Here is a 16937-nt window from a genome sequence, read left to right as displayed (position 1 = left end):
TTCCAGCCCCGACCAGCCTAATCCCACCTAGTTTCACTATCTTAATGTCACTCAGATATGGGTTTTAATCTTCAGACTTTGATGGAAGTGCACTAATGCTGTGCTAAAAATAGACTTCAATCCTTCCTTTCTCTCTCTTTTTATGGCCATCCCTCACTCTTCCTCTCTGTCTCTTTCTTTTCCCATCCCCTGTTTTCCCTCTTTATTTATCTCTTCTGTTTTATTTTGTTGCTCTTTCACTGTCCTTCACTGCAGGAGGTAAATCTGAAAACAGTTTTTTATTTTAATTTTTAATGAAAGAAAAATAACCAAGTGTACGTGACTAACTGGATTTCGTGCAGGCGTGCGTTTGGGACGTGTCGCTGTTTTGGTGGGGATACAATAAATCTCCATCAAAGCAGTGGTGAAATGAGGTTTGATATAAGCCTGTTAAAACAAAAGCGTAATAAGTCTCCCAGTAGAAATATCTGCTACGCTGTTAAAGGATTTAGTTGTGAAGTGGCCCTCCTTTGAAAACTCAAACAGCTTTATCTCAAAGCACTAAAATCATTTTTCAAACACAGCATCAGTCTGACTAGATCAGGCTGGTAACCAATTTCTTTTATTGACCCAAGTTGTCTAAATGACTTGTTAAATCACAGAAAACAAGACCTTGGCAAAGGGATTTGGGCAATGAAATATAAAGCGGAGTAAAACTGAATTGTCTAAATAATGACTTGGATCATTCTTATTGGTTAACAATCAGTCTCTCGCCTGTTCACTCGCACACATACTCAACGTTCATCCACACACACAGCACCTCACACTTACACACACACACACACACACACACACACACACACACACACACACACACACGCGCACCCTCACCCACACACACACACACACACCCTCACTCACACACACACACACACACACACACACGCACCCTCACCCACACACAGCACCTCACACTTACACACACACCCACACACAGCACCTCACACTTGCACACACACACCCTCACACACACACACAGCACCTCACACTTACACACACACACACACACCCACACACAGCACCTCACACTTGCACACACACACCCTCACACACACACAGCACCTCACACTTGCACACACACACACCCTCACACACACACACAGCACCTCACGCACGCACACACCCCCTCACACACACACACATCACCTCACACTTACACACACACACACCCTCACCCACACACACACAGCACCTCACACTTACCCACACACCCACACACACACACACACACAGCACCTCACACTTGCACACACACACACCCTCATGCACACACACAGCACCTCACACTTGCACACACACAGCACCTCATACTTGCACACACACACCCACACACACCACACACCTGCACACACACACCCCCTCACACACAGCACCTCACGCGCACACACACACCCTCACCCACACACACAGCACCTCACACTTGCACACACACACCCCATCACGCACACACACCACATGCCTGCACACATACAACACCTCACACCTGCACACACACACAAACACGCTCACACACACACACACAAACACCCTCACACACACACACAAACACCCTCACACACATACAAACACCCTCACACACACACACACCCTCACACACACACAAACACCTCACACACACAAACACCTCACACACACACACACAATCACCTTCACACACACACACACACATCCTTACACACACACACACCCTCACACACACACAAACACCTTCACACACAGACACAAAGCCCCTCACCCACACACACAGCACCTCACACTTGCACACACACACCCCCTCACACGCACACACAGCACCACATACTTGCACACACGCACCCCCTCACCCACACACACAGCACCTCACACTTGCACACATACACACACCCTCACCCACACTCGCACAGCACCTCTCACTTGCACACAAACACCCTCACACACACACAGCACCTCACACTTGCACACACACACACCCTCACGCACACACACCACACGCCTGCACACATACAACACCTCACACCTGCACACACATACAAACACCCTCACACACACACACACACACAAACACCCTCACACACATACAAACACCCTCACACACACTCACAAACACCCTCACACACACACAAACACCTCACACCTGTATACACAAACATCCTCACACCTGCATACACAAACACCCTCACACTTATACAAACCCCCTCACACGCACACACAAACACTCTAACACACACACAAACCCCCTCACACCTGTATACACACACACACCCTCACACACATACACACAACCTGACACACACACATACATCCTCACATAAACGCAAATACCCTCACACACACAAACACCCTCACACACACACGCAAACACCCTCACACACACACGCAAACACCCTCACACACACACGCAAACACCCTCACACACACACGCAAACACCCTCACACGCACACACACACACAAACACCCTCACACGCGCACACACACAAACACCCTCACACACGCACACACACACACACAAACACCCTCACACCTGCATACACAAACACCCTCACACACACACGCAAACACCCTCACACACACACACACAAACCCCCTCACACACACACACACAAACACCCTCACACACACACACAAACACCCTCACACACACACACACAAACCCCCTCACACACACACACACAAACACCCTCACACCTGCACCCACAAACACCCTCACACAGAAGCACCTTGCAGATGCACGCACACATAATCCCCTCATACACACACCTCACACATGTGCGCACAAACACCTCACACACACACACACTCATTCACATATGCTCCTCGCACACAACACCTCACACCTGCACACACAAACACCCTCACATACACATGCACCAACACCTCACATGCACACAAGTACCTTGCAGACGTATGTACACACAAACACCTCACACACACACACACACACACACACAAACGCTCATTCACACCCACTCCTCATGCACACACACTCCCCATGTGCACACACACACACAAACCACCTCACACACAAACACCCTCATACGCACACAAATATTGTTCAGAAATGGTGCGATTTACTGTAATTCCAATCCAGAATGGGAGTTTGGCATTTTTTATATTGGGGTGTCACAGGCAAGGGAGACATTTATTACCCTTGGTATGTATCTGTACTCTGTGGACGGCTCGATTATAATCATATCTTGACTTTCCACTGACTGGTTCGCATGCAACAAAAGCTTTTCACTGTACCTCAGTACACGTGACAATAAACTCAACTCAAACTCAAAATGAGAAAATGGTGAGAATCATATCCCATTGCGCAGTGGGGTCTGATTCTGGAATTTCACTGGAGGAGGAGGTACAGTGTTGTATTTCCATGTGAGGGGGTGATGCATGAACATGTAGGGGAACATGTGTACCTGTTCGCTTACCTACCCTCTGAGTTTGCGGGGGGCTCAGTCAAACCGACAGGGAGACGTTGAGCTTGAGGACAAAGGCAGAGAGCCCAAGGATTTGGAAGTAGGGGTGAATATCAGGGCACAGACAGAGGCAGATCATTAAACCCAGACTGTTGGCTACCGTATGTCTTGGGTCGATGGTGCCAACTATTTGCTGTGTCAGAGCAAACAGATTAGCATTTCCATAGTCTTAACCTTCCCAGTCTGGTGTCTCAATATGGAACAGAAGAGATAGAGACATACAGAGTGGAAACAGAACCTTCAGCCCAACTCGCCCACACTGACCAACATGCCCCATCTACACTTGTCCCACCTGTCTGCATTTGGCCCATATCCCTCTAACCCTGTCCTATCCATGTACCTGTCTAATTGTTTCTTAAACGTTGCCATAGTCCCTGCCTCAACTACTTCCTCCGGCGGTAAGTTGTAAATTTGTCCCCCGTGTGTAGGATGGTGTTAGTGTAGCTAGTGTGTAGGATGGTGTTAGTGATCATTGGTCAGTATGGACTCGGTGGGCCGAAGGGCCTTTTTCCACCCTGTATCTCTAAAGTCCAAGTCTGAAGAAGAGGGTTCCAAATTTCAATCAACTTCTGTGAGGGGATGCGTTTCCTAACTTCACTCCTGAAAGGTCTTGACCCAGCATCTACCCTCACTCCCCAGAAATACCTTTTCCCTGACCAGTGACCAGTGTTTGTTCTGCACCAAAAAGGAACATTTGCAAGTGCTGTTCTATAATGCGGTTAGTTGTTAAAATGTGCTGAATTAAGCTTGAACGAGATAGCACGTCTTAAAGAGGACATCGATGAGTCAACATCCAGTGTGTCCCATCGATCAACCGGGGAATCACTGACAGCGAGCTGTTGAGCAGGTGCAAGGGCCACAAAGTTGCTGATGAAGATAATGGGTGGAGATACAGAGACGCATTATTCCATCGCTCATGGGCATAGTGCGCTGTGGCCCATTTACACAATGTGCCAGCACAGCTCTTTTACGTTTCTCGATGCTTTGGAAGCAGAATTGGTGTCTCCACTTGGGTCACTAACTTGCCGAATCGGCCAGTGCCCATTCTGCTCCCCTTCAGGAGAACACAGACAGTTGCCCGGGATGGGACTAGGATTTACGAACATGTTGCCTAGACTCGAGGGCCTGAGCTATAGGGAGAGGTTGGGCAGGCTAGAACTTTATACCTTGGAGCGCAGGACGCTGAGGGGTGATCTTAAAGAGATGTATGAAATCTTGAAGGGAATAGTTAGGATGAATGCACTGGGCCTTTTACCCAGGTGAGGGGAAGATTTAATAGGAACCTGAGGGGCAACTTTTTCACTGAGAGGGTGGTGAGTATATTGAATGAACTGCCAGAGGAGGTAGGTAGTGTAACAGCATTTAAAAGGCATTTGAACAGGTACATGACAGGAACAGTTTAGTGGATTATGGGCCAAACATAGGAAAATGGGACTAGCTTAGATGTAGCATCTTAGTCGGCATGGATGAGTTGGGCCAAAGGGCCTGTTTCTGTGCTGTATGACTCTATGACATATTGATAATAAGTTCATAAGTGATAGGAGCAGAATTAGGCCATTTGGCCCATCAAGCCTACTCCGCCATTCAATCACGGCTGATCTATCTCTCCCTCCTAACCCCATTCTCCTGCCTTCTCCCCATAAACCTTGACAGCCGTACTAATCAAGAATCTATCTATCTCTGCCTTAAAAATATCCATTCACTTGGCCTCCACAGTCTTCTGTGGCAATGAATTCCACAGATTTACCACCCCCTGACTAAAGGCCACAGATTCACCACCCTCTGACCAGAATGTGCTGCCTTGTTAGATATGCACCGTGGGATCAGATTATGGACAGCTGGGGCTTGTTACTGTGGCTTAAAGCACATCACCTTCCCCTTTGCACAAATGAACCAGCAATCCTTTGCTCTGGTGGAGTTTTGTGCTGTCCCGTGCCACCATGAGGACTGGCCTCAGCAAGGCCAAGGGGGGCATGACCATCGGGCCAGTCAAGAGTGGCGTCAAGCAACAAGGGAAATTAAAAGTGGAAAGAGAAAAGAGGTTTGAGATAAATGTAACACGCTTCTTTTTTAAAAGAGGCCATGAAAAATTAATAACCCATTAAATGAGCGTTGAATTATTAATCCACATTATCAAACGCCTGCTTAAACGACACTGTCAACATCTGGGTCTTTCCTTTTATTTCAGTCCCATTAGGAATTGCTCCATCAAATCACACTTAACCTTTCCGGCTCTGAATCACCAAGTATCCGAAAGGGCAGTTTCCGTCCTGACCCATTGGGCCAGGCAGATGGTGAACAGTGGTTGGCGCAAGGGATACAGTCATCCATCTCGAAAACAGGCCCTTCGTCCCAACGAGTCCATGCCGACCCATATGACCCATCTAAGCTTGTCCCATTTACCCTGTGTCGCTCCGCACATGTACCTGTCCGAATGTCTTTAGGAAAATAACTGCAGATGCTGGTACAAATCGAAGGTGCCACAAAATGCTGGAGTAACTCAGCAGGTCAGGCAGCTTCTAGGAGAGAGGGAATGGGTGATGTTTCGGGTCTGAAGAAGGGTCTCGACCCGAAACGTCACCCATTCCCCTCTCCTAGATGCTGCCTGACCTGCTGAGTTTTAGATTTTTTTTTAGATTTAGAGATACAGCGCGGAAACAGGCCCTTCGGCCCACCGAGTCGGCGCCGCCCAGTGATCCCCGCACATTAACACTATCCTACACACACTAGGGACAATTTTTACATTTACCCATTCAATTAATCTACATACCTGTACGTCTTTGGAGTGTGGGAGGAAACCGAAGATCTCGGAGAAAACCCATGCAGGTCACGGGGAGAACGTACAAACTCCATACAGACGGCGACCGTAGTCAGGATCAAACCTGAGTCTCCGGCGCTGCATTCGCTGTAAGGCAGCAACTCTACCGCTGTGCCACCGTGCCGCAAGCATTTTGTGATACCTTCCAAATGTCTTTGCAATGTTGTGATCATACCTGCCTCAAACTACCTCTTCTGGCAGCTCATTCCATACACCCACCACCCTCTGCATCAAAAGGTTTTCCCTGAAGTTCGTATCAAATCTTTCCCCTCTTACCTTAAGCCTATGTCCTCTGGTTCTTGATTTCCCCACTGTGGGTGCAAGACTGTGCATTCACCCTATCAATTCCCCTCAGGGTTTTATACACTTCTATAAGATCACCCCTCATCCTCTTGTGCTGCAAGGAATATAGTCCTAGCCTGCCCAGCCTCAAGTCCCTCGAGCCTTGGTAACGTTAAACTTCAGAGATAGAGCGTGAAAACAGGCCCTCGAGCCCACAATGTCCGCGACCACCACGTACACCAGCACTATGCGACACACTCGGGACAATTTACAATCTTTACCCAAGCCAATTAACCTACAAACCTATACGTCTTTGGAATGTGGGAGGAAACCGGAGCACCCGGAGAAAACCCACGCGCTCACAGGGAGAACGTACAAACTCCGTACAGACAGCACCCGTGGTAAGGATCGAACCCAGGTCGCTGGCGCTGTGAGGCAGCAACTCTACCGCTGAGCCACTGTACCATCCCATGCATCCTCGTAAATCTCCTCTGCACTATTTCTAGCCTAATGGCATCCTTTCAGCAGCAGGTTGATCGAAACTGAAGAGCATAAGGGGTAGGCCATTTAGAACTGAGATGAGGAAAAACTTTTTCAGTCAGAGAGTTGTGAATCTGTGGAATTCTCTGCCTAAGAAGGCAGTGGAGGCCAATTCTCTGAATGCATTCAAGAGAGAGCTAGATAGAGCTCTTAAGGATAGTGGAGTCAGGGGGTATGGGGAGAAGGCAGGAACGGGGCACTGATTGAGAATGATCAGCCATGATCACATTGAATGGTGGTGCTGGCTCAAAGGGCCGAATGGCCTCCTCCTGCACCTATTGTCTATTGTCTACTCCAGGTGTACAACAAATCTTGTCCAACTGCATCATTACATCCCAGCTTTTGTATTCAGTTCCCTGACTGATGAAAGCCTGGGTGGGGGGTGGGGGGTGGGGGGTGGGGGGGAAGCCTTCACAGCCCTGCCTGTGACACCATTTTCAAGGGCCTACGTGACTGTAATGCTGCTCCCACCCTTCTTCCCACCCACCCCTTCACAGTGTTGAGCTCAGCTCATTCTCATCCAGTTGTCCCTCTGCCTCCCTCCACCAGCCAAAGGGGGAGGGGGTGGGGGGGTGGGGGTGGGCAAGGAGAGGTGCCGGGGGTAAGTGGGAGTGTGCACGTGAGAGGCCAGCAAGAGAGAGAGTATTTTGATTGTTGCTGTGAAGTGCACAGGCCAGCTGCATGTTGTTCTGTCTCGAGGTCTATAACTGACACCACCTTTTCCTTTTCTTTTTAATTTACTATTTTTAAAGGTTACCCAAACTTTGTTGCAACATATGGCCGCGGCTACCCAGGATTCACACCGGGCTACAGCTACCAGTTCCCAGGTATGTTGATCCTACGGTTCCCCCTCAAACGCTCACCCCCTTTCGGCTGCCCCTCCTCCCTCCCACCATCCCATCAATGTACGGATTTCCCCGGGATCCTCTGGCTGTCTGTGCTGCGCCTGGCCATTTGTAAACCAGCTTGGAACTTCTTCCTTCACTTGCCAGGTGAGGTTCTCTGCTTTGGAGGAGGCTGAGTTGACGTGCCTTGGCGCCTCAAATCCACGCCAGTATCTCAGATGACATTTTACTCTTGTTAAATAGTCTCTTTTTGACCGTCCGAAGCCGATCAACACTCGGGGGCAAGAGAGTGGTGGGGATTTCCTCTTCCCACCTCTTACAGGGAGAGATTGGCCAGGCTAGGACTTTATTCCTTGGAGCGCAGGAGGATGAGGGGTGATCTGATAGAGGTGCTCAAAATCATGAGAGGAATAGATCAAGTCTTTTGCCCAGAGTTGGGGAATCGAGAACTTGACAACTTAGGTTCATGGTGAGGGGGAAACGATTTAATAGGAACCTGAGGGGTGGCTTGTTTTTACACAAAGGGTGGTGGGTGTATGGAACAAGCTGCCAGAGGAGGTAGTTGAGGCAGGTACTATGTCAACGTTTAAGAAACATGTAGACAGGTACATTAATATTAGAGGTCTACGGCCAAACATGGGTAGGTGGGATTAGCATAAATCGGGCATCTTAGTCGGGTTGGACAAGTTGGGGCCTGTTTCTGCGCTGTATGACTCTAATATCAATCGTATCACAAAATGCTGGAGTAACTCAGCAGGTCAGGCAGCATCTAGGAGAGAGGGAATGGGTGACGTTTCAGGTCGAGACACTTCATCAGACTGAAGAAGTTCAGACTGAAGTTCAGTCTGAAGAAGGGTCTCGACCCGAAACGTCACCCATTCCCTCTCTCCTGGATGCTGCCTGACCTGCTGAGTTACTCCAGCATTTTGTGATACCTTCGATTTGTACCAGCCTCTGCAGTTATCTTCCTAAACTAATATCAACCGTAGTCATCCACAGCATGCACCCAATCATCTGCTGTGTGCCAGGCAATGTTTAGTTTAGTTGGCAAGGCTGGTACAAATTGTCTTATCACTGATTATCAGGAAGTGATGGACCTTCTAGAGCTGGGTTGTAGGTGGGGCAAAAATCAAGGACTAGGTAAAGAAGCCAATATTCCCTTTTGCAGAGATATTAGAAGAACATGACTTTGTGGAATTCATTGCCGCAGAAGGCTGTGAAGGCTAAGTCCATGGGTATTTTAAAGGAGATTGAAAGGTGCTTGATTAGTACGGGTGTCAGGTGTTATGGGGTGGAGAGGGAAAGATAGATCGGCCAGGATTGAATGGCAGAGTAGACGTCATGGGCCGAATGTCCTAATTCTGCTCCTATAACTTATGAAGAACATTATGTTCTCCTATAACCCTGATGCGTAATCCTGGGAATAGTTCCTCATTCTGCCTTGATTTAGGGCAGGTTCATTGGAAGAAACATGTTCCTTAGAATCTCAGTAGATAGTTCATTCTCCATTTGCCTCCATTGCATGAAATTCCAACAGAATAAAGTGTTTCTCATCGATTAACACTGTGCACAATTGCTGTTGGAAAATTAGGACAGTCGCCTTGCAAATGGACAATGTGCATTTGGAAAATGACTGTCCGAATATTTCCCCAATATCTGTTCCATTGACATACACCATCAAAATAGTCAGTCCACAGCCAGAGTAAAGTTCTAGGTAGTTCAGTTCAGACTGCTAATCAACAATACGCACGTATTCCAATAAGTAATGAGGAGGGTAGAGTTGCTGCCTTCCAGGGTCCGATGCCAACTCCAGGTGCTGTCTGCACATTGCTTGTACATACCTCCAGTGACCGCGTGGGTTTTCTCCGGTTACCTCCCACACTCCAAAGACCTACAGGTTTGTAGGTTAATTGGCTTCAGTAAAATTGTGAATTGTCCCTAGTGTGTAGGATAGTGTTAATGTACAGGGTGATCGCTGGTCAGTGCAGACTCGGTGGGCTGAAGGACCTGTTTCTGTGCAGTATAAAGTTTAAATACCATCTGTATGTTTCTCAACTGGCATTTTGGTTCCGTGCAGATGCCACGACTTTGAGTGACAGAAAATCACAGTTACAGACCATTTTTCAGAAAACCGAGCCTTGTCTGTAACACTGGGGTTTTGAGTTTAACAGTATAACAGTATAACAGAGCTTTATTTGTCATTCAGTACCAAGGTACCGAACGAAACTACATAGCAGTCATACAAAAAAGAACACAAGACACATGACCCCAACACAAACGTCCATCACAGTGACTCCAAACACCCCCTCACTGTGATGGAGGCAACAAAACTTCCACTCTCTTCCCCACGCCCATGGACAGACAGCTCGTCCCCGACCGACCCGCACAGTCCCCGCAAGGGGATGGAAGTCCCCGCGGCCGAGTCGCACCGGGCGCTGAAACGTCTCGCGGCCGAGCCGGGTGATGGAAGGCCCCGCGACCGAGCCTTGCGCAGCTAAGTCCCGTGGCCGAGCTGCACCGAGTGATGTTAAGTCCCACGGCCAAGCCGCACCAGCGATGAAAAGTCCCGGGGCCGAGCCGCACCAGCGATGTAAAGCCCCGCGGCCGAGCCGCACCGGGCGATGTTAAGTCCCGCGGCCGAGCCGCACCAGCGATGAAAAGTCCCGCGGCCGAGCCGCACCAGCGATGTAAAGTCCCGCGGCCAAGCCGCACCGGGCAATGAAAAGTCCCGCGGCCGAGCCGCACCGGGCACTATTAAGTCCAGCGGCCGAGCCGCACCGGGCACTATTAAGTCCAGCGGCCAAGCCGCACTGGGCGATGTAAAGTCCAGCGGCCGAGCCGCACCGGGCGATGTTAGACCCCGCGGCTGAGCCACACCCCGCGCGGTGAGGAAGAGAAAAGTCCCCCCCCCCACCCACACCACCACCCCCCACACATACACAACCAAAAAAATACAAAAACCATCCCAACACCGACACACAACAAAACAAAAAGGAAAAAAGACGAACAGACTGCTAGCGAGCGGCAGCCCACCGGGTCCGCGCCGCCCAGCGATCCCCACACACTAACACCATCCTACACCCACTCGGGACAATTTACATTTATACCAAGCCAGATAACCTACAAACCTGCACGTCTTTGGAGTGTGGGAGGAAACCGAGAATCTCGGAGAAAACCCACGCAGATCAAAGGGAGAACGTGCAAACTCCATACAGACGGGATCGAACCCGGGTCACTGGCACTGCAAACGCTGTAAGGCAGCAACTCCACCGCTGCGCCAACGTGCCGCAAAACGGGTTGCTTGCGTAGGAAGGAGGTGCTTGCACTGGAGAGGGTCCAGTGGAAACTTCCGATATTGTTCCAGATTTGACGAGAGAATGGATAGACTTTGTTTGCTTATCCTTGGAGCAAGAGAGGCGAAGAGGAGGCGATCTGGTAGAAGTATACAGAATTAGGAGAGGTGTAGATAGGGTAGACAGTAGGAAACAGTTTTTTGCCCTTGACTGTTGTGTCTAAAACTAGAGGGCATAGGTTTAGGGCAAAGGATCGGAAGTTTAGAGAGGATAGGAGGAGGAATCTCTTTTTCACCCAGAGAGTCATTGGAATCTGGAGGTCACTGACTGAAGAGTGTTGGAGACAGAGACTCATACAAACTTTAAAGTAATGACCCAGGCACTTAAATTCCCATGGGGTAAAGGCTATGGACCAAGTGCTGGTGAATGGGATTATTGTACATCAACACGTGATGGGTCAGCACATATATGGTGGGCCGAAGGGCCTATTTCTGTGCTCTACGACTCCAGGAGTCTATTCATTACTTCCAGTTATGGCTTATTCCTTTCGAAAGCTTGTGGGGATTTTCACTTCTTTATTTGCCACTCTTTCCAAAGTCGTGTTATTTATTATTTGTCTGTTCTTTTACATCTGTTTATTATGAATATTGAGAATCAGCAAACGTCGACCATTTTAACCGATCGCTAACAATGTAAATGTAAAATGCTGCAATCTCGAAATTCCAAGGGGGAAAAAAGCAGAAATAGTAAGAAATTCTTTGTGGATCAGGCAAGCATCTGGGGTGTTTAATAAGCAGCTTTACCCAAGTAGTACAAGAAGTGTACAACTTCAGGCGGCACGGTGGCGCAGCGGGTAGAGCCGATGCCTCACAGTACCAGAGACCCGGGTTCCATCCTGACCTTGAGTGCTGTTTGTGTGGAGTTTGCATGTTCTCCCTGTGACTCGGTGGGTTTCGCCCGGGTGCTCCGGTTTCCTCCCACATCCCAAAGACGTGCAGGTTTGTAGGTAAATCAGCCTCCATAATTTACCCCTAAAGTGTAGGGAGTGGATGTGACAGCAAGATAACATGGAGCCAGTGTGAACGGGCGTTCGATGGTCGGCCGGCGTGGACACGGTTACCCTTCATGTGAAGGGAGTAAATGCGACAATGAGATAGCAAGGATCTAGTGTGAACGGGCGATCGATGGTCGGAGTGGGCTCGGTGGGCGGAACGACCTGTTTCTATGCTGTATCGTTCAATCGGTCGTGTAGAATGCAGCACTGCTGTAGTGTGGAGGCCGGAAACCTGTGGCTCACTGTATGTCCAGAGTGGTGATTCAGTGGTGGCATGTTGAAGTGTAGAGTGCACACGCTAGTAGGCATCTGGTTGTCCACCCGATGTAATAAGGGAATAACGCAGGCTCAAGTGGCTTTAATGGACCATCATTGCCATCTGTGTGCTAACAGTGTGGACCCATTATGGTGCGTAAGGCCTGCGCTGGGCAGTTCATTCTATTTGCCTCTCATGATAAGCACACATTGCGGTGAATGTGAAATGTATTTCAGGCTTACACGGGGAGTCTTGTGTCAACATTTGCAAAAATCCCCAGCAGTTGCTCTCTTTCGAGAGAGAGGGAGAGAGAGGTGACGGCATTCTTGATCAGCGTCTCGACGCACTTAACGCGGAATTGGTGAGCGTGTTTCTCGCAGTGGTTTGTGGAAGCCGCACAGTGGCAGAGTTGCTGCCTTACAGCACCAGAGGCCCGGGTTCAATCGTAACTGTAGGTGCTGTCTGTACACAGTTTATACGTTCTCCCTGTGAGCGTGTGGGTTTTCTCCAGGCACTCCTGTTTCCTGCCATGCTCTAAAGACGTATAGGTTTGTACATAAATTGGCTTCAGTAAAAAGATAATAAGTTGTCTCTGGCGTGTAGGACGGGGCTAGTGTACGGGGTGAATGCTGGTCGGCATGGACTCAGTGGGCCAAAGAGCCTGTTTCTGCCCTGCATCTGTAAAACTAAACTAAAAGAGAGTTTGTAAAAGAATACAGCACTTTGTTCCATTCCCTATCAGTGTTGCGCTCAGTATCTATAGCTCCCAGTATTTGTTGGCATGGGCTCTTGTAGATTAGCGATTCAGCCCCAGGACAAAGACGTACAGGTTTGTAGGTAAATTGGCTTGGTAAAATGTAAAATGTAAAAATTGTCCCTAGTGGGTGCAGGATAGTGTTAATGTGCGGGGATCGCTGGTTGTTGCGGACCCGGTGGGCCGAAGGGCCTGTTTTCGTGCTGTATCTCTAAACTAAACTAAACTAAACTAAAAAGTCAGTCAGCTTCCACTTCCGATAGTCAAGATATTGAAAACGGGAAGCATTCCAATCTTTACGATTCCAATTCTCCGCATCCATTGGGAAAGGCTCTGTGCAAGGATTACAGAGTCATGGTAATAGACACAAAGTGTTGGAGTAACTCTACTGGTCAGGCAGCGTCTCTGGAGATCATGGGTAGGTGGCTTTTGGGGTCGGGACCCTTCTTCAGACTGATTGTTGGAGGGGGAACGAGAAGCGAGACAAAACCAGGACATATCCCCACACAATCAGGTTGAAGAAGGGTCCCAACCCGAAACGTCACCTATACATTTTCTCTAGAGATGATGCCTTACCCGCCAGGACCGTCTTAACGCATGGCCCTGATGGGCACTTGCCCGGGGCCCCACGAGCATAGGGGCCCCATGCTGATCTGTGTATGTTAAGTGACTTTAAAAATGTAGGTTCAATAAGTGCTTTTTTCGCAACATTTTCGGTCCCTAAGTGCTTCTCACAGCGATCTGTAAGTGTTTTTCGCAACAATGTAGCACCCTAAGTCCATCGCTAAGTGCTTTTCGGTAAGTGTTTTTCGCCGGCACGACAGGGGGGGGCTGGTAGGGAAAGGGGGGTGGGGGAGAGTAACGATAGGGGCCCCAGTACACTACTTTGCCCGGGGGCCCATAATGCTGTAAAAACGGCCCTGTTACCCGCTATGTTTCTCCAGCACTTTGCATCTGTCTTTGGTGTAAACCAGCATCTGCAGTTCCTTTTTTATTACAGAGTCCCAACATCTGTGTGAACAGTCTGAACCCAAAGAAAATGGGTGGAAATTAATGAGTTAACAATTCAGATTATAAAATAAACAAATTGACCTTGATAGACACAAAGTGCTGGAGTAACTCAGCGGGTCGGGCAGCATCCCTGGAGAAAAAGGATGGGTCATCTTTTGGGTCGGGATCCTTCTTCAGACTTTCAGTCAGAAGAATAAGAAAATAACTGCAGATGCTGGTACAAATCGAAGGTATTTATTCACAAAATGCTGGAGTAACTCAGCAGGTCAGGCAGCATCTCAGGAGAGAAGGAATGGGTGACGTTTCGGGTCGAGACCCTTCTTCAGTCTGAAGAAGGGTCTCGACCCGAAACGTCACCCATTCCTTCTCTCCTGAGATGCTGCCTGACCTGCTGAGTTACTCCAGCATTTTGTGAATAAATACCTTCAGTCAGAAGAATGGTCTGTACCGGAAACATCACCCATTCGTTTCTAGTCTGAAGAAGGGTCCCGACCCAAAACATCGCCCTTTCTTTTTGACCAGAGATGCTGCCTGTCCCACTGAGTCACTCCAGCTCTCTGTGTCTGTCTTCGGTGTAAACCAGCATCTGCAGTTCCTCCCTACACAAATTGAACTTGATGTCGGGTTCCTCTCTTTTGAAACGATTCCTGTATTTGGCCACAATAGGTACAGCCGCCAAGAGGGTCACAGAGATTTAACAGGAGTCTGTTCAACCCATTGTTCCCGTGATGATCAAGAAAGAGCCATCAAACTTAAACCCATTATCAAGCTGTCTGTTCATAATCTCATCGGACACGGAACTCAAACTATACGTCCGTGTAATTTTTAAATGTGACAAGCATGTCTCCCTGCAGACATGGGTTTCCAGTCACATCCCACCCTCCAGCAAAGGATCTTTTCCAGCTCTGCTGTTATCTGTGGCCTTTTAGACAATAGACAATAGGTGCAGGAGGAGGCCATTCGACCCTTGGAGCCAGCACCGCCATTCAATGTGATCATGGCTGATCATTCTCAATCAGTACCCCTTTCCTGCCTTCTCCCTATACCCCCTGACTCCGCTATCCTTAAGAGCTCTATCTAGCTCTCTCTAGAATGCATTCAGAGAATTGGCCTCCATTGACTTCTGAGGCAGAGAATTCCACAGATTGACAACTCTCTGACTGAAAAAGTTTTTCCTCATTTCAGTTCTAAATGGCCTACCCCTTATTCTTAAACTGTGGCCCCTGCTTCTGGACTCCCCCAACATTGGGAACATGTTTCCTGCCTCTAACGTGTCCAACCCCTTAATAATCTTTTGCGTTTCGATAAGATCCCCTCTCTTCCTTCTAAATTCCTAGTCGCTCCAGTCTTTCAACATACGACAGTCCCGCCATTCTGGGAATTAACCTAGTAAACCTACGCTGCACGCCCTCAATAGCAAGAATATCTTTCCTCAAATTTGGAGTCAGCGGAAAGACAATACATCTTGTCCGCAGTGTGCAAGATACATGATAAAGGGGAATAACGTGAATAACGTTTAGTGCAAGATAAAGTCCAGTAAAGACCGATCAAAGATAGTCCGAGGGTCTCCAATGAGGTAGATGGGTGGCCAGGACTGTTCACTAGTTGTCGGTAGTAGGATGGTTCAGTTGCCTGATAACAGCTGGGAAGGGACCATCCCTGAACCTGCATTCCTAAAGCAATGCCTTTCGGCCCATCATGTCTCCTGCTGTTCCTGTACTGTACAAGTCCCCTTCCCATCCTAAATCATCGTGGCTCGTCAGTGTATCCTATCTACTCCTCTCTCTCCTGTTTGTCTAGCTTCTCCTTAATGGATCGACAGTGCCCGCCTCAATCTCCTTGCGGTACCCAGATCCACATCCTAGCTACGATCTGGGCCAAAGAGGTTTCTGCTCGGTCACTTGAAGTGATCACCTGGATCTTTATAGCGATAAGCTTTTTGGTCTGTGTGGAGGTGGCCAAGTCAATAGTCAATAGTCAATAGTCGTTTATTTGTTACATACACATAAATGTGTAGTAAAATGAAACATTACCCGCAGTTGAACAATAAGACCAATAAGATTAATCAATAAAAATGCAATAACACATACAATCACAACTAACACCAAACAAAAAGAAACATCCATCACAGTGAGTCTCCTCCAGAGTCTCCTCACTGTGATGGAAGGCCAGAATGTCTTTTTCTCTTCCCTGCCGTCTTGTCCCGCGGTCAGGCTGTTGGAGTTGCCACGTCGGGGCGGTCAGGGCTCACGATATTGAAGCCCCCGCTGGGCGGTGAAAAAAAATCCCGCGGCCTATTTCAGGCCGCGCCGGATGGTGAAAGGTCCGTGGCGGGCCGACCCAAGCCCCGCGATTCGGGGCGGGCGAACACGTTGCCTCTGCCGCTGCCGGAGCTCCCGATGTCGGCCCCAATCCAGGGACCTGCGGGCTTCCGACGTCCACGCGGCCCGCGCCGGAGCCTCCGGAGACGAGTCGCAGCCGTTCCCGCAGCATTCGCAGGCAGCCAGCGCCGCAGGTGGTGAGTCCGGACCGCGGGCTCTGCGAACCAGAGACCCAGGTGGTCCCAGGTGCATGGCCGGTGGTAGGCCGCAA

The 16937-nt window shown here is 49.0% G+C and overlaps 1 protein-coding gene across 17 annotated transcripts in view; it reads left to right on the top strand.

Annotated features, from left to right (window-relative positions):
• The window catches only part of msi2b (musashi RNA-binding protein 2b), a 474710-nt gene that overhangs the window by 340078 nt on the left and 117695 nt on the right, over nt 1–16937 (top strand). For all 17 annotated transcript variants that reach the window (XR_013548937.1, XR_013548936.1, XM_078422300.1 and 14 more), the window contains exon 10: nt 7885–7959. Coding sequence is in view for 15 of the 17 variants with exons in the window: in XM_078422300.1 (XP_078278426.1) it covers nt 7885–7959 (75 nt within the window). In the remaining 2 variants the exon portion in view is untranslated. The remainder of the gene's footprint in view (nt 1–7884; nt 7960–16937) is intronic.

The sequence above is a fragment of the Rhinoraja longicauda genome, chromosome 26, assembly GCF_053455715.1.
Source record: "Rhinoraja longicauda isolate Sanriku21f chromosome 26, sRhiLon1.1, whole genome shotgun sequence".
NCBI lineage: Eukaryota > Metazoa > Chordata > Chondrichthyes > Rajiformes > Arhynchobatidae > Rhinoraja > Rhinoraja longicauda.
This window is presented reverse-complemented; position numbering and strand designations above follow the sequence as displayed.